Raw genomic sequence first — 19,323 nt, forward strand, 5'->3', positions numbered from 1 at the left:
ATACAGTAGACCAAGGTGTATGGGCATCCATGCAAAGTGTTGAATGTTACCTATACAAGCAGACAAATTGCACATGAAAAAAATTGCCTAATTATATTGCTTGAATGCTAATAACTGTAATATGTTAGACAAAATCTTCTCTAATAATCTACATCTGAATTTTGTAACTATAAAAAACTACATGTCTGATCTGTGTTTACTGAAATCAAAGTCAAAATATACCTATTATCTAGAATATATTGAGCATTGATGTCACTATTTTTTTTATTTCATTGGGATATGTAAGATTTTGTTTGCAAACTGTGTGAATACACATATGAATACTTACAAACATTTATACATGCAATTCCATTGAATTTATAAGCAATTATTTTTCAAAATCAATATGCAACGTCAATGTTTCTATTGTGACGTCATGATAACGTCGGATTTTCGCAACATTCTTATTTTTTTTCCTTCATAGTAGTAATAAAAAAATGAACCGGCCAATCAGAAAGACAGATTTAATATCAAAAGATAAAAAAATTTGGATTAAATTTCCAGCAAACATGTCTATAACTCTAAATGAAAGCGTCTACTCTGTATTGCTATCACTAAGTGGGTCAGTCGTGCCTGCCTGCTTAAAATGTCTGTAAAGCCTTGGTTTGGGGGTTGGTGGATAATAAAACAAATAAAAGAAAGTAAGTATTCAAAATAACAAGGTTTCACCATTAATAATTCATATTACATATACTCAGGAATGCAGGGTCCATATACATATATCCTTTATAGTCTGTAACGTACAGATGAATGACACAAATTGTTTTCAAAATAATCACCAAATACTGATTGCAGGATGATAATGAAATAAAATTATAGTGGGATTGTGATAACATACATATTGGAGAAACCTTGTTTTCTAGTCTTACCATGAATTTATAGTCCTTCATAAACAAAACAAACAATATCTTTATCTTTAAGAAGATGTAACTATTTTTTAACTTCATCGGGTTATGAAAGAAAGTTTTTGTTTGTAAACTGTGTGAATCCATGTAGCAGATTCTAACAAAAAATTTTTATTTTTAAAATTACAAAATTAAATTTTTCAGACTACTTGATAATATAAAATACGTTTAAACATACGATTCCATTGATTTTCCAATGGATTATTTTTTATAAATCAATACGCAACATTGACGTCTCTATTGTGACGTCATGATAAAGTCGGCTTTTCACGCCATTCTCGTATTTTTTTCTTCATAGTATATGAAAAAAAAGGATCTGCCAATCAGAAAGTCAGATATAGAATAAAAACAAATAAAAATTAATTATTATGGCAAGAACTCCTATTTCCAAAATTCTACACAAGAAAAATATTTAATAAAATTTTTTTTTTACTTCTCAGAGGTGTAAATCCTTAAATGGTCTCTTCATGAGAGAGTGGTGACCATATCCCTATAATCGTATAAATCCTAATCTTTTGATAAACACATTATAATCACCTGCTATGAGAGAACCGAGAGAATGTCTCTCCCTGATAAGCTATTTTTTCATACAGACAGAAAGAGACTTGTAATAAAATTCGACAAAGAGAAAGGGTTTTTTCCCTTTTAACAAGGAGACTTCATTACAAGAGGCCCATGGGTCTTATAACGGTCATCTGACTGGCACAATACAACACCTCAAAGAATATAGTAGTGGTAAACAATTAAGAACTCTTTTAATAGAAGTCAAGGTTCCGATATATTTGATGAATTAGACAATGAATGAAGGTCTCTCAATCCCCACCATGCTAACCCCCACCTTGCTACAAGTCCAATAGCCAGTCTCTAGGACTCTTACTTATTTACAACAAGTCGTTTATAGATTTTAGCCTATTTGACCCCTGTGACCTTGAATGAATGTCGAGGTCATTCACTTAACAAACTTGGTAGCCATTCGTCCCAGCATGTCACATGTCCAATATAAGGTCTCTAGGCCTCTTAGTTATTCACAAAAAGCCATTTAAAGAATTTAGGCTATTTGACCCCTGTGATATTGAATGAAAATCAAGGTCAATTATTTGAACAAACTTAGTAGCCCTTCATCCCAGCATGCTGCAAGCCAAATATGAGTACCCTGGGCCTTTTGGCACAGCACACAACGATGGACGGTGCATGATGAAAAAATGTTTTTTGTCATCAAACATTCTGAAAGTATAAAATTCATTCCTTGAAACAAATCATAATTATCTGAAACGAATGTAACTTAGAGTGTGAATAACCTTAAATGGATACTTATCTGTCACATATTGCCATTACAGTAACATACCACCAGTATAAAATGTCTGGTAATACTAACCTCTTCTTCCTCTTCATCTTCATCATCCGACGTGTAATCATCAACAGTCTCCGCTAAAATATCAATATGTCAATAGTTGATGATCAGATATGTGACCACCTATACTATATATATACAAAATATCAATATGTCAATAGTTGATGATCAGATATGTGACCACCTATACTATATATATATACAAAATATCAATATGTCAATAGTTGATGATCAGATATGTGACCACCTATACTATATATATATACAAAATATCAATATGTCAATAGTTGATGATCCGATATGTGACTACCTATACTATATATATATACAAAATATCAATATGTCAATAGTTGATGATCAGATATGTGACCACCTATACTATATATATATACAAAATATCAATATGTCAATAGTTGATGATCAGATATGTGACCACCTATACTATATATATATACAAAATATCAATATGTCAATAGTTGATGATCAGATATGTGACCACCTATACTATATTATATATACAAAATATCAATATGTCAATAGTTGATGATCAGATATGTGACCACCTATACTATATATATACAAAATATCAATATGTCAATAGTTGATGATCAGATATGTGACCACCTATACTATATATATACAAAATATCAATATGTCAATAGTTGATGATCAGATATGTGACCACCTATACTATATATATATACAAAATATCAATATGTCAATAGTTGATGATCAGATATGTGACCACCTATACTATATATATATATACAAAATATTCAATATGTCAATTAGTTGATGATCAGATATGTGGACCACCTATACTATATATATATACAAAATATCAATATGTCAATAGTTGATATCAGATATGTGACCACCTATATATATATACTATATATATATACAAAATATCAATATGTCAATAGTTGATGATCAGATATGTGACCACCTATACTATATATATATACAAAATATCAATATGTCAATAGTTGATGATCAGATATGTGACCACCTATACTATATATATATATACAAAATATCAATATGTCAATAGTTGATGATCAGATATGTGACCACCTATACTATATATATATACAAAATATCAATATGTCAATAGTTGATGATCAGATATGTGACCACCTATACTATATATATATACAAAATATCAATATGTCAATAGTTGATGATCAGATATGTGACCACCTATACTATATATATATACAAAATATCAATATGTCAATAGTTGATGATCAGATATGTGACCACCTATACTATATATATATACAAAATATCAATATGTCAATAGTTGATGATCAGATATGTGACCACCTATACTATATATATATATACAAAATATCAATATGTCAATAGTTGATGATCAGATATGTGACCACCTATACTATATATATATATACAAAATATCAATATGTCAATAGTTGATGATCAGATATGTGACCACCTATACTATATATATATACAAAATATCAATATGTCAATAGTTGATGATCAGATATGTGACCACCTATACTATATACAAAATATATATATAATCAGATAAAATATCAATATGTACAATAATATTGATGATCAGATATGTGACCACCTATACTATATATATATATACAAAATATCAATATGTCAATAGTTGATGATCAGATATGTGACCACCTATACTATATATATATATACAAAATATCAATATGTCAATAGTTGATGATCAGATATGTGACCACCTATACTATATATATATACAAAATATCAATATGTCAATAGTTGATGATCAGATATGTGACCACCTATACCTATCAATACAATAGTTGATGATCAGATATGTATATACTATAATAATATAAAAAATATCAATATGTCAATAGTTGATGATCAGATATGTGACCACCTATACTATACTATATATATATACAAAATATCAATATGTCAATAGTTGATGATCAGATATGTGACCACCTATACTATATATATATACAAAATATCAATATGTCAATAGTTGATGATCAGATATGTGACCACCTATACTATACTATATATATATACAAAATATCAATATGTCAATAGTTGATGATCAGATATGTGACCACCTATACTATATATATATACAAAATATCAATATGTCAATAGTTGATGATCAGATATGTGACCACCTATACTAATATATATATACAAAATATCAATATGTCAATAGTTGATGATCAGATATGTGACCACCTATACTATATATATATATACAAAATATCAATATGTCAATAAATATGATCAGATATGTGACCACCTATACTATATATATATACAAAATATCAATATGTCAGTTGATGATCAGATATGTGACCACCTATACTATATATATACAAAATATCAATATGTCAATAGTTGATGATCAGATATGTGACCACCTATACTATATATATATACAAAATATCAATATGTCAATAGTTGATGATCAGGATATGTGACCACCTATACTAAATATATATATACAAAATATCAATATGTCAATAGTTGATGATCAGATATGTGACCACCTATACTTATATATATATACAAAATATCAATAATATGTCAATAAGTTTGATGATCAGATATGTGACCACCTATACTATATATATATATACAAAATATCAATATGTCAATAGTTGATGATCAGATATGTGACCACCTATACTATATATATATACAAAATATCAATATGTCAATAGTTGATGATCAGATATGTGACCACCTATACTATATATATATACAAAATATCAATATGTCAATAGTTGATGATCAGATATGTGACCACCTATACTATATATATATACAAAATATCAATATGTCAATAGTTGATGATCAGATATGTGACCACCTATACTATATATATATATACACAAAATATCAATATGTCAATAGTTGATCATCAGATATGTGACCACCTATACTATATATATATACAAAATATCAATATGTCAATAGTTGATCATCAGATATGTGACCACCTATACTATAATATATATACAAAATATCAATATGTCAATAGTTGATGATCAGATATGTGACCACCTATACTATATATATATACAAAATATCAATATGTCAATAGTTGATCATCAGATATGTGACCTACTATACTATATATATATACAAAATATCAATATGTCAATAGTTGATGATCAGATATGTGACCACCTATTACTATATATATATATACAAAATATCAATATGTCAATAGTTGATCATCAGATATGTGACCACCTATACTATACATATATATATATACAAAATATCAATATGTCAATAGTTGATGATCAGAGATGTGACTACACCTATACGTAATATATATATTATATATACAAAATATCAATATGTCAATAGTTGATGATCAGGTATGTGACCACCTATACTATATATATATACAAAATATCAATATGTCAATAGTTGATGATCAGATATGTGACCACCTATACTATATATATATACAAAATATCAATATGTCAATAGTTGATGATCAGATATGTGACCACCTATACTATATATATATACAAAATATCAATATGTCAATAGTTGATCATCAGATATGTGACCACCTATACTATATTGATATACAAAATGTAACCTGTTACATCCTTTTCCTATTCCTACATATAGATTTATATTTATTTTGTTCCAGACTTTTCTGATTTAAACACAACATAAAAAGAAATCATACTTGAGTAATTAAGTGTTAAACTGTACAAACATTACATTAATATTATTAGATGATGTAAACCTACTTGAGTTAAGCTGTTTGATGATGAACTCAATCTGTCTATTCATATCAGGCTGGTCGTCTTTAATAAAACAGCGAAGAATTTCCTCCATACCCTGGAAAATAAAACATCACGATGTATACAGGGAACCTAATCCAATAATATTAGATCTCGATATTGAGAAACTTCTGATGTGCAATTTTGAGATCTAATGCCCGACCCCTATATGAGTCTTCGCAAGTTACGCCCTCGAATTAGGGCGTAAGTTTGACGCTTAATTACGAAGTGAAAACTTACCAGAATGTCAAAAAAACATGTTATAGCTTGAATCAGTAGTTATCCATTGAACAAAACCAGCTATATTATCTGGTAAGACAAAATATAAATCCATGGAATAATCACAGATTTTATAGGTGATCCATAGCAATAATGTGCATCGCTGTATAATCTAGGTTAAATCTTATTCATTAATTTTCGTCACTTCCGGTTTATCAAATTGTAGTACGGTGTATCAAGTGGAAAGATAATATTAATAGTGGTAACCAAGTTGTTTATATGCACGGAAACAAGTATTTTTTATCAGTTCTGATTAATTCTGGAAATATTTAAATAAATTAATGCATTTTAGTCGAAATACTGCAAGATATTTTGTAGAAAATGATATTTTTATTTTCCCTCACCATTCCGTAATTTGTAACAACTAAGTAAAAATGGCGACTGGGTAGACTTACAAATAGTGGTGGGGGTAAAGAAATGTCTAAATTCGGCATAAAAGTGCAATAGTGACTTTTTGTATTTTGGATTTAACATGATTTGGGATAATGCTTTCAGGATATAAAGGTTAGTGTAAACACAACTTGAAATTTTGAATTTATATTGAGCTCATTTCTGCGCCGTGTGAATCCTGCCTCGATTATTAGAGGTTAGACACAACGTAATGATCAAAAGTGTCTCGTCGTGCTATACCTCTAACATTGTTGGAGTAACAAGGAACCCTACTCAATATTAGTCCTGGGTTATGAAACAAACTCTAATATTAATCCATTATGCAGTTTTATAATATGTATTACAACATAAATCTACATGTATTTCCTAAACATCAAAGTGGTTTTTTGAGGACAATCAACCCAAATCTTGTTTTTATACCGTATTTGACCCAATAAGTGCCCTCATCCCTATAAGGTAAACTTCCCTTTATTGAAGTCTTCACTGACCTCCAATAAATGCAGACTGAAAATATGAAAACATTTATTTGATTTCTTTTTGCAAACTTGATGGTTACTTTCTGCAATAATTTTGTCCAAATTTGGTTCCATTTTTGCGACCCCTTATTTTTTTCATTTTTTTAAGCACCAAGGAAGCTTATTGCTAATAAGTCCAATACTTGTTATATTTTAGTGAACAAAACTACATATATAATAATGTGATGATTTCCGCTGTATATCGATGTTTATTAATGATTTAATGGGAAATGATACTCACCATGGCTTTAGCTTCTTCACGAATGGACGGTATAGCCAGTATACTGTACAGGGCTCCATTTACATACGGTCGGATCTATAAGTAAAAAAGGTCTCGTAACACAATAATAAATAAGGTTTATTTTATCAACTGAGCTAGCTATGCATGGGTGATTAGTTAGATTCATGGATCAGTTGACACTTACCTCTTGATTGTCGTGGCCGAGGAGATCACTGAGGACCTTTAATGTCTGATTGGCGTGGGTCACACATCTCTTCTTCCCTGTGTATCAACACCATACATTTATTACAACTTCTTAACACCATACACATATTTCTTTGTTAATTTAATAAAAATTAAAAGTTTTATGTAATCATTAAAACCACATACAAATAAAAGTTTTATGTAATCATTAAAACCACATACAAATAAAAGTCATCAAGAAAAATCCTCACAGATATAAGCGCAGGGCTGCAGCATAGTTGAATGTATCATCTGACCTTGATCAGGAACAGACTTTTACCGAACGTCCTTAAACAGTTAATTTAGACCAGGTCTACACCATACATAAATGTATCATCTGACCTTGATCAGAAATGAAGCTCTACCCAACGTCCTTAAACAGATAATTTAGACCAGGTCGACAACATACATGAATGTATCATCTGACCTTGATCAGAAATTAAGTTTTACCCAACGTCCTTAAACAGATAATTTAGACCAGGTCGACAACATACATGAATGTATCATTTGACCTTGATCAGAAATTAAGTTCTACCCAACATCCTTTAACAGATAATTTAGACCAGGTCTACGACATACATGAATGTATCATCTGACCTTGATCAGCAATGAAGTTCTACCCAACGTTCTCGAACAGATCATTTAGACCAGATCTACAACATTCATGATTGTATCATATAACCTTGATCAGAAGTCATTTTGTACCTGATGTCCTTAGACAGAGATTCATCAGTAGAGCCACTGAATACTCGAGTGTGTAGTCTGACAGTGAGTCATTATCCTCCAGGACCTTCACCAGCCATTCGATCAGACCAGCGTCAATCATGCTCGTCTGTAGGTTTCGACTGTAAACAGACACAATGTCCTATAGTTACAGACTTGGTATCAATCTTTGTCTATAAGTTAAGTAAATTCTGGTTTTGTCTTCAGTAACAGTAAACAGTTGGTGTAGATGTCTTACCGTAAGCTGAGTTTTTGTAGAGCTCCAAGCACCATCTCCCTGGTAACGGATTCTTTCTCCTCGCTGTGAAGACTATCGAGTAGAGACGTAAACAGATCCTGATTCTGGGCCAGGTACGTCCGACCTACAACACACATTAAGTTATAGCACGTAAACCATTTCCTGGACGCTAACGCCGACCATGCTGACAAAGTGATACCTAAGTGTTGCCCTTGCATTGCAGGTGGCATAAAAATGCAACTTCAAATTTTACAGAAAAAATGCGCATGTTACACAAGTTTTTACGGCATGCCAAAATTTGCAAAGTAAGACAACAACATTACCTGCACACAGAGAAGCGAATGCATTGAAGAGTCTGGCTGCGCCCTGCTTCACCAGCTCATCCGTGGAGGTCAATAATCCCAGTACCACTGTCTGTAACAGATCACTCTCTATATACAAAAACAATAATCCCAGTACCACTGTCTGTAACAGATCACTCTCTATATACAAAAACAATAATCCCAGTACCACTGTCTGTAACAGATCACTCTCTATAACAAAAACAATAATCCCAGTACCACTGTCTGTAACAGATCACTCTCTATATACAAAAACAATAATCCCAAATAATCCCAGTACCACTGTCTGTAACAGATCACTCTCTATATACAAAAACAATAATCCCAGTACCACTGTCTGTAACAGATCACTCTCTATATACAAAAACAATAATCCCAGTACCACTGTCTGTAACAGATCACTCTCTATATACAAAAACAATAATCCCAGTACCACTGTCTGTAACAGATCACTCTCTATATACAAAAACAATAATCCCAGTACCACTGTCTGTAACAGATCACTCTCTATATACAAAAACAATAATCCCAGTACCACTGTCTGTAACAGATCACTCTCTATATACAAAAACAATAATCCCAGTACCACTGTCTGTAACAGATCACTCTCTATATACAAAAACAATAATCCCAGTACCACTGTCTGTAACAGATCACTCTCTATATACAATTACAGAACCTCATTAACTCTTTCTTGTAGAAGTCAATGTCAGTGTGTTTTGTTAGTGCCTTGTAAGTTTTCTTCACATGATATCAAAGTACATTTAACCCATACAATGTGATTTTACAAACCATGGTCTATCTGGCAGACTTCCATTTATCATTGTAAAAGAATGATGATTTAAATTCATTTCAATACTTTCGGTAGAGAGCGAATTAGCCATTCCTGGTTTGTAACCTCTTGTCAAGTAATACTTACTCTGTGAGGCCCCCCTTGGACACATCCCAGGAGATCGTGGTCCCTGTAGGCTGTCATGGTGACGTCTCGCTGCTGTGGGTTGGACTGTGTTAGCCGCTACAAGCAATTAAACCAAACATCTTAATATCCTTTATATCAACTGTAACAGCTTAAATGAGACAACATGGCTCACCATACTTTTGTAGACATTGAATTAATAGATTTTTTTCCAGATATTTTTAAAATTGCTCACTTCCACTGTAGAAGAAACAAATGTCTGGCACTTCTTAACCCAAGTATATTTTAAAGACTTGACATGTCATTACAGATAATGGCGGAAAAGGAAGCAACTTTTGCAGAATGTTTCACTTGCTTTTGTAAGTCTTTGAAAAACAAGATAAGCCTTTGAGAATATGGTGGATGCCATGACTACATGGGAGATAACTCTTACCCATCTCACTGCCTGTAGAAGTAGGGCCTTGCGTTTATTAGTAGCTTCTGCCATATCTTGTTTGATCCTTGCAATATCTATTGCTGGATATGGTTCTGGTTCATCAGTAGCATTTCTTGAAGGACAAAGTATGGATAATATGTACAACCATTATACAGAATGTTTACAATACAACAAAACCTTACAACGCTTTTCTCACAGAACAAAGTATGGGTATAAAATTGCACTGATAACTTACTACATTTTCACAATATAGCTATACAGGGGGTCTGTCCTGTGTATAATGACCTAATTATTTTCTTGTCACAATACTTACTGTCTTGGAGCTATAGACTGTCGTAAATACTGGCTGGCTGTTCCTCCCAATACTTACTGTCTTGGAGCTATAGACTGTCGTAGAAACTGGCTGGCTGTTCCTGGACGTGAGAAGTCCACAGTCTTCTTCATATGGTCAGCAAAGAGGCGGGCACAGATCTCCTGTAGGAATTCTGGGGTCACCTGTTGTGTATAGGCGTAAATGAAATTCCAGACAAGCAAATTCGTGGATTCCATCCCCCGCTTTCAGGATATATTGTAGGTAAAAAACCCAAATTAATATCCCGTTTCGGAGAAAGCGGGGGATAGATAATCTATTAATCATAACATTTGTATAGGAACAAATCAACATTCATATGGCAATAAATTATCCCCCCCCCCCATTTGACTCAGTACATAAAAAAGCTGTTATTAAATTGGTACATGTCATTGATATTTGGAACTTGAATCTTACAAAAAATTTGTTTTCTCAGAAGGGACATCTCAACCCAAGTGAAAGATTTTGACTGTTCATATCACTTTATCAGTACAGAGCTTGATGAGTGCTGATTAGCCAAAACCTTTCACAACGGTGAAAATTATCTTTAAAGGGTTTTCACAGTACCACCATGACGGACCTGTCAAGTATTTATCAGAATTGATGACTTATCGACAATATGTGCAGTGATAGATTCACATGCATTGATGATGTCAAGCAATTTGTTGGAAGGACATGTGAAGAATATTATATGGGAGAAAATGGGTTCCACTACATTTTAGAATTTGTACAAACCGGTTTTCCAGTGACTGTTAGCTCCAGAGCTTCCACCAAGTCCGCTGTGATGCCTATCAGATTGTGGTAGTCTGTCTGTAATCACAAACCATCAGATACTGAGCATAGTGAGGCTGTTACCAGAGCTAGTGTTTACTCATAGAATTCTCCATTTGTCACAAACCATTTAATCACATAGACAAATTTATCTGGAAAGGCATTTCACGTTGCAATTAAAAGCATATATTATTCCTTTCTTTCAAACTAATCAATCTCATCATTTCTTTGGCAACTATACATGTAATACATTATCATACTGTATTAATGTACAGTTACTAAAATAAAATTAATCTTACTTCATCAAGAGAGAAATAATTTCACTATATCAATCACACAATTATCACTATTTTTACAATGTATATTTTCCCCCCAAATACTTTTCTAAATTTTTCATAATAAGTCAAAAAGATAAATAAAAAAGTCAAATGATTGAACTATAACTTTAAATGTATGCAAGTATTGTAAAAACTGAAAAAACAGCAGGTATCAGCAAGAAACTGTAATTTGGTATTTCTGACAAGAGTTTCCATGGTAACAGAAAAAAATCCAAAAATTCAAGGTCACAACAACTAGGGCACTTGTCTGATATATACAGAAAGTTTCATGTGGCTGCATTGAAAGGATCTGGAGTTATAGCCTGGTAACAAAAAGTAACAGTAATTTGGTATTTTTGACTAAGTGTCCATGGTAACGAAATTTTTTTTTTTTAAATTGGAAGGTCTGCAATAGCAAAAGGCACAACTAGGACACTTGTCTGATATATATAAAAAAGTTTCAAGTAGCTGTGTTGTACAGTTTTTGAGTTTTAGCCCGCAAAAGCATCTCGGACAGACGGACGGAGGCCAAAACAATATCCGCCGCAAACGCGTTTCACTGTGGATTATAAACAGTTAATTAACATCCAATAAAATAAAGGCAACTAATTTAATGACCACAAAGAAAACTGGTACAGTCACAAAGAAACATGTAACAGAGGATTGTGTACAGATCATTATCACAATCACACAATAATGGAATCCACAGGGCTATAACATGATTCTGGTGTTGTCATGGATACTGTGTTATTAAATAATATGTGATACCAAACTAGTCAAATCTGTATTAAACAACCACTCAAAATGGCTGCTTAAACCAGATACAATCAAATCATATAATTAATAAAGAGATTTAATGCTTTATAGGTTAAAATCTACATGTACATGATTACATATGTGTATACTGCCAAGTAGTTATACAAACATGCACAGTATGTAAACCGTAGTTTCAATCATTATCGTAAAAATCCAGACGGCTGTTTGTCAGACAACGATCGTAATTGGGACACTATTTTAGTGACCATTGGCCGTGTAAGATAGGTGACCGTTAGAGTATTTAGGTGGTTGTTTTGACAGGTTTGACTGTAGTCAGCTTTAAAGAAGATCATCACTATCTTTTTTAGGTTTATAGCCCACATCTGGGCAACAGTAGAGCATCAGGATTTCTTCCTAGTCTCAGACAACGACTTTCCTTCTAACACTTGATGAAATGATATAAAGTTTCAGAGTAACAACAGCGTCACAGCATTCTGTACAAAATACTCACATCAAGTTTCTATCAATGTCTATTTACATAGGAAACCACAAACTCAACTCTGAATGGCTGTTTTACCCAAATAAGTATTCAAATGAATTGGAAGACAAAATATACATAACAGGTAAAATAGAAACCAGTTTTTGTTGAACTGATGGGCAGAAACAAAAATAATGATTGATAACCTTGGAAATAACAGCCATTTAGATATTACAAAAATTCACAACAATTAGATGTTAAAATGTAAACTTACAAATTAAGATTGATTGAACATTTCAAAAAATATATAAATTAATTTTCATAAAAAATCTAAGAAGCCACACTGAGACAAACAAATTACCCTATCATTTGGAAAGAGGTAAAAAAATGGATAAAACTTGAACCTGGTAACTACAAACTGATCTAACATTTCAACATTAGGTTGCCACGGTAACAATTACTCACCAATGTTGACTTAGCTGGTGTTAAAAAAGACAGAAACGTTAATATCTATAGACATCAAGTGTGGACTTTATTAATAAGGTTAGGCCATGGCACACCATCAATCATGTTACCACCCAGCAATAGAAAGTAAACAGTGTCAGATCGACAAAAATCCTCAATCTTATAAGATCCTCCAATATCTCCAAAAAGACCAAAGGCAAAGGGTTTGGGTTAAGGAAGTTTTTCCCTTTTACAATTGAAGTTATCTCCCTTATGTATTTGTAATTATCTCCCTTGTACACTAAAATTATCTTTAAGAAACCCTGTTGGTACAATGTACTAGTAGAAACTGTAAACCTACACAATTTTGTGGTTACCTTATTTTAGAGCATTGCCAAAAATAATGTGTTACAATATATCTTGTGCTAATTTAATTTCTGCACATTGTTTTTATAGGCATTGTGGTGTTTGTGGGAATTAATCATTGCGCTAGATTGTTTTAGAACACAATTAAGAATGTTTACAATATCAGATTTACTCAAGAAAGTTTGATTTCTTAGCTTATTTATCTTTCATATAAATACCTTACATTACAATTATTCAATTTACTATGTATACACGAAGAGTTTTAATGAATACTAATAACATTATAATGTCATTAATGGCCATATTGACAGAATCAGTTTGAGGACTTTTAGTCGAGTGTTAGAATCTGTATAGCTTTAGTAAGATGATACCAAGCCCATGCATATATGTGTATAGTATGCTATTGGTACCTGTTGATGATTGTATCGTTTAATGTAAGACACTGCCTTTCTTTCTGAATCCACAAGTTGATGTTGGAGGCGGGAAATCTGCTGGAAATTTTCTGACAAAGAAGGATCAACATTTTAACCTGTACAATTCTCTCTAGCATGTTTTTATTTTAGCGCGAATCTTACTCTTCTAAAGGAGCTATGACAATCTGTGGTGCAGCAAGTTTCCTAAGGAGTTTACCTCACTTTACCAAGATGTCTATGTATGAGGCTATAGTCTCTAGCCTCCTATATGTCTGAGGTTATAGTCTCTAGCCTCCTATATGTCTGAGGTTATAGTCTCTAGCCTCCTATATGTCTGAGACTAGTCTCTAGCCTCCTATATGTCTGAGGCTATAGTCTCTAGTGTCCTATATGTCTGAGGCTAATCTCTAGCCTCCTATATGTCTGAGACTAGTCTTTAGCCTCCTATATGTCTGAGGCTATAGTCTCTAGCCTCCTATATGTCTGAGGCTAGTCTCTTGCCTCCTATATATCTGAGGCTACCTCTAACCTCCTATATGTCTGAGGCTAGTCTCTAGCCTCCTATATGTCTGAGGCTAGTCTCTAGCCTCCTATATGTCTGAGGCTTAGTCTCTAGCCTCCTATATGTCTGAGGCTAGTCTCTAGTCTCCTATATGTCTGAGGCTATAGTCTCTAGCCTCCTATATGTCTGAGGCTAGTCTCTAGCCTCCTATATGTCTGAGGCTATAATCTCTAGCCTCCTATATGTCTGACGCTAATCTCTAGCCTCCTATATGTCTGAGGCTAGTCTCTAGCCTCCTATATGTCTGAGACTAGTCTCTAGCCCCTATATGTCTCTAGTCTCTCCTATATGTCTGAGGCTATAGTCTCTAGCCTCCTATATGTCTGAGACTAGTCTCTAGCCTCCTATATGTCTGAGGCTATAGTCTCTAGCCTCCTATATGTCTGAGACTAGTCTCTAGCCTCCTATATGTCTGAGGCTATAGTCTCTATTCTCCTATATGTCTGAGGTATTAGTCTCTAGCCTCTATATGTCTGACGCTAGTCTCTAGCCTCCTATATGTCTGAGGCTAATCTCTAGCCTCCTATATGTCTGAGGCTAGTCTCTAGCCTCCTATATGTCTGAGGCTAATCTCTAGCCTCCTATATGTCTGAGGCTATAGTCTCTAGCCTCCTATATGTTCTGAGGCTAGTCTCTAGCCTCCTATATGTCTGAGGCTAGTCTCTAGCCTCCTATATGTCTGAGGCTAGTCTCTAGCCTCCTATATGTCTGAGGCTAGTCTCTAGCCTCCTATATGTCTGAGGCTATAGTCTCTAGCCTCCTATATGTCTGAGGCTAGTCTCTAGCCTCCTATATGTCTGAGGCTATAGTCTCTAGCCTCCTATATGTCTGAGGCTAATCTCTAGCCTCCTATATGTCTGAGGCTAGTCTCTAGCCTCCTATATGTCTGAGGCTAATCTCTAGCCTCCTATATGTCTGAGGCTAGTCTCTAGCCTCCTATATGTCTGAGGCTAGTCTCTAGCCTCCTATATGTCTGAGGCTAGTCTCTAGCCTCCTATATGTCTGAGGCTAATCTCTCTCTAGCCTCCTATATGTCTGAGGCTAGTCTCTTGCCTCCTATATGTCTGAGGCTAGTCTCTAGCCTCCTATATATGTCTGAGGCTATAGTCTCTAGCCTCCTATATGTCTGAGGCTAGTCTCTAGCCTCCTATATGTCTGAGGCTAATCTCTAGCCTCCTATATGTCTGAGGCTATAGTCTCTAGCCTCCTATATGTCTGAGGCTAGTCTCTAGCCTCCTATATGTCTGAGGCTAATCTCTAGCCTCCTATATGTCTGAGACTAGTCTCTAGTTCTATATGTCTGACGCTAATCTCTAGCCTCCTATATGTCTGAGACTAGTCTCTAGCCTCCTATATGTCTGAGGCTAATCTCTAGCCTCCTATATGCCTGAGGCTAGTCTCTAGCCTCCTATATATGTCTGAGACTAGTCTCTAGCCTCCTATATGTCTGAGGCTATAGTCTCTAGTTCTATATGTCTGAGGCTAGTCTCTTAGTCTCCTATATGTCTGAGGCTAATCTCTAGCCTCCTATATGTCTGAGGCTAGTCTCTAGCCTCCTATATGTCTGAGGCTAGTCTCTAGCCTCCTATATGTCTGAGGCTAGTCTCTAGTCTCCTATATGTCTGAGGCTATAGTCTCTAGCCTCCTATATGTCTGAGGCTAGTCTCTAGTCTCCTATATGTCTGAGGCTATAGTCTCTAGTTCTATATGTCTGAGGCTAGAGTCTCTAGCCTCCTATATGTCTGAGGCTATAGTCTCTATCTCCTATATGTCTGACGGCTAGTCTCTAGCCTCCTATATGTCTGAGGCTATAGTCTCTAGCCTCCTATATGTCTGAGGCTATAATCTCTAGCCTCCTATATGTCTGACGCTAATCTCTAGCCTCCTATATGTCTGAGACTAGTCTCTAGCCTCCTATATGTCTGAGGCTAATCTCTAGCCTCCTATATGTCTGAGGCTAGTCTGTACCTCCTTATATGTCTGAGGCTAGTCTCTAGCCTCCTATATGTCTGAGGCTAGTCTCTAGCCTCCTATATGTCTGAGGCTAGTCTCTAGTCTCCTATATGTCTGAGGCTAATCTCTAGCCTCCTATATGTCTGAGGCTAGTCTCTAGCCTCCTATATGTCTGAGACTAGTCTCTAGCCTCCTATATGTCTGAGACTAGTCTCTAGCCTCCTATATGTCTGAGGCTATAGTCTCTAGTTCTATATGTCTGAGGCTAGTCTCTAGTCTCCTATATGTCTGAGGCTAATCTCTAGTCTCCTATATGTCTGAGGCTAATCTCTAGCCTCCTATATGTCTGAGGCTAGTCTCTAGCCTCCTATATGTCTGAGACTAGTCTCTAGCCTCCTATATGTCTGAGGCTAGTCTCTAGTCTCCTATATGTCTGAGGCTATAGTCTCTAGTTCTATATGTCTGAGGCTAGTCTCTAGCCTCCTATATGTCTGAGGCTATAGTCTCTATTCTCCTATATGTCTGACGCTAGTCCTCTAGCCTCCTATATGTCTGAGGCTATAGTCTCTAGCCTCCTATATATCTGACGCTAGTCTCTAGCCTCCTATACGTCTGAGGCTAATCTCTAGCCTCCTATATTTCTGAGGCTAATCTCTAGCCTCCTATATGTCTGAGGCTAGTCTCTAGTTCTATATGTCTGAGGCTAATCTCTAGTTCTATATGTCTGAGGCTAGTCTCTAGCCTCCTATATGTCTGAGGCTAAACCTCTAGCCTCCTATATGTCTGAGGCTAATCTCTAGCCTCCTATATGTCTGAGGCTAATCTCTAGCCTCCTTTATGTCTGAGGCTAGTCTCTAGTTTCCTATATGTCTGAGGTTAGTCTCTAGCCTCTTATATGTCTGAGGCTAGTCTCTAGTCTCCTATATGTCTGAGGCTAATCTCTAGCCTCCTATATGTCTGAGGCTAGTCTCTAGCCTCCTATATGTCTGAGGCTAGTCTCTAGCCTCCTATATGTCTGAGACTAGTCTCTAGCCTCCTATATGTCTGAGGCTATAGTCTCTAGTTCTATATGTCTGAGGCTAGTCTCTTGTCTCCTATATGTCTGAGGCTAATCTCCTCTAGTCTCTCCTATATGTCTGAGGCTAATCTCTAGCCTCCTATATGTCTGAGGGCTCTACCTCTATGTCCTCCTAGCTCCTATATGTCTGAGGTTAGTCTCTAGCCTCCTATATGTCTGAGGCTAGTCTCTAGTCTCCTATATGTCTGACGCTATAGTCTCTAGTTCTATATGTCTGAGACTAGTCTCTAGCCTCCTATATGTCTGAGGCTATAGTCTCTATTCTCCTATATGTCTGACGCTAGTCTCTAGCCTCCTATATGTCTGAGGCTATAGTCTCTAGCCTCCTATATATCTGACGCTAGTCTCTCTAGCATCCTATTACATCTGAGGCTAATCTCTAGCCTCCTATATTTCTGAGGCTAATCTCTAGCCTCCTATATGTCTGAGGCTAAGTCTCTAGTCTCCTATATGTCTGAGGCTAATCTCTAGTTCTATATGTCTGAGGCTAGTCTCTAGCCTCCTATATGTCTGAGGCTAACCTCTAGCCTCCTATATGTCTGAGGCTAATCTCTAGCCTCCTATATGTCTGAGGCTAATCTCTAGCCTCCTATATGTCTGAGGCTAGTCTCTAGTTTCCTATATGTCTGAGGCTAATCTCTAGCCTCCTATATGTCTGAGGCTATAGTCTCTAGCCTCCTATATGTCTGAGGCTAATCTCTAGCCTCCTATATGTCTGAGGCTAATCTCTAGCCTCCTATATGTCTGAGGTTAATCTCTAGCCTCCTACAGTCTCTAGCCTCCTATATGTCTGAGGTTAGTCTCTAGCCTCCTATATGTCTGAGGCTAATCTCTAGCCTCCTATATGTCTGAGGCTAATCTCTAGCCTCCTATATGTCTGAGGTTAGGCTCTAGCCTCCTATATGTCTGAGGCTAATCTCTAGCCTCCTATATGTCTGAGGTTAATCTCTAGCCTCCTACAGTCTCTAGCCTCCTATATGTCTGAGGTTAATCTCTAGCCTCCTATATGTCTGAGGTTATCTTAGTCTTTAGCCTCCTATATGTCTGAGGCTATAGTCTCTAGCCTCCTATATGTCTGAGGCTATAGTCTCTAGCCTCCTATATGTCTGAGGCTAGTCTCTAGCCTCCTATATGTCTGAGGCTAATCTCTAGCCTCCTATATGTCTGAGGTTAATCTCTAGCCTCCTACAGTCTCTAGCCTCCTATATGTCTGAGGTTAGTCTCTAGCCTCCTATATGTCTGAGGTTAATCTCTAGCCTCCTATATGTCTGAGGCTAATCTCTAGCCTCCTATATGTCTGAGGTTAGGCTCTAGCCTCCTATATGTCTGAGGCTAATCTCTAGCCTCCTATATGTCTGAGGTTAATCTCTAGCCTCCTATATGTCTGAGGTTAGTCTTTAGCCTTCTATATGTCTGAGGTTAGTCTTTAGCCTCCTATATGTC

At 35.2% G+C, this 19,323-nt stretch overlaps 1 protein-coding gene across 1 annotated transcript in view; it reads right to left on the reverse strand.

The window, feature by feature from the left end:
• The window catches only part of LOC138314416 (lisH domain-containing protein ARMC9-like), a 48,397-nt gene that overhangs the window by 16,956 nt on the left and 12,118 nt on the right, over positions 1–19,323 (reverse strand). Inside the window, 12 exon segments of the mRNA XM_069254738.1 lie at positions 2,320–2,372; positions 6,060–6,150; positions 7,518–7,592; positions 7,702–7,778; positions 8,445–8,584; positions 8,701–8,824; positions 9,024–9,114; positions 9,961–10,056; positions 10,391–10,505; positions 10,764–10,888; positions 11,478–11,552; positions 14,285–14,376. Of these exon segments, the coding sequence (XP_069110839.1) occupies positions 2,320–2,372; positions 6,060–6,150; positions 7,518–7,592; positions 7,702–7,778; positions 8,445–8,584; positions 8,701–8,824; positions 9,024–9,114; positions 9,961–10,056; positions 10,391–10,505; positions 10,764–10,888; positions 11,478–11,552; positions 14,285–14,376 (1,154 nt within the window).

This window comes from Argopecten irradians, chromosome 1 (assembly GCF_041381155.1).
Source record: "Argopecten irradians isolate NY chromosome 1, Ai_NY, whole genome shotgun sequence".
Taxonomy (NCBI): Eukaryota; Metazoa; Mollusca; class Bivalvia; order Pectinida; family Pectinidae; genus Argopecten; species Argopecten irradians.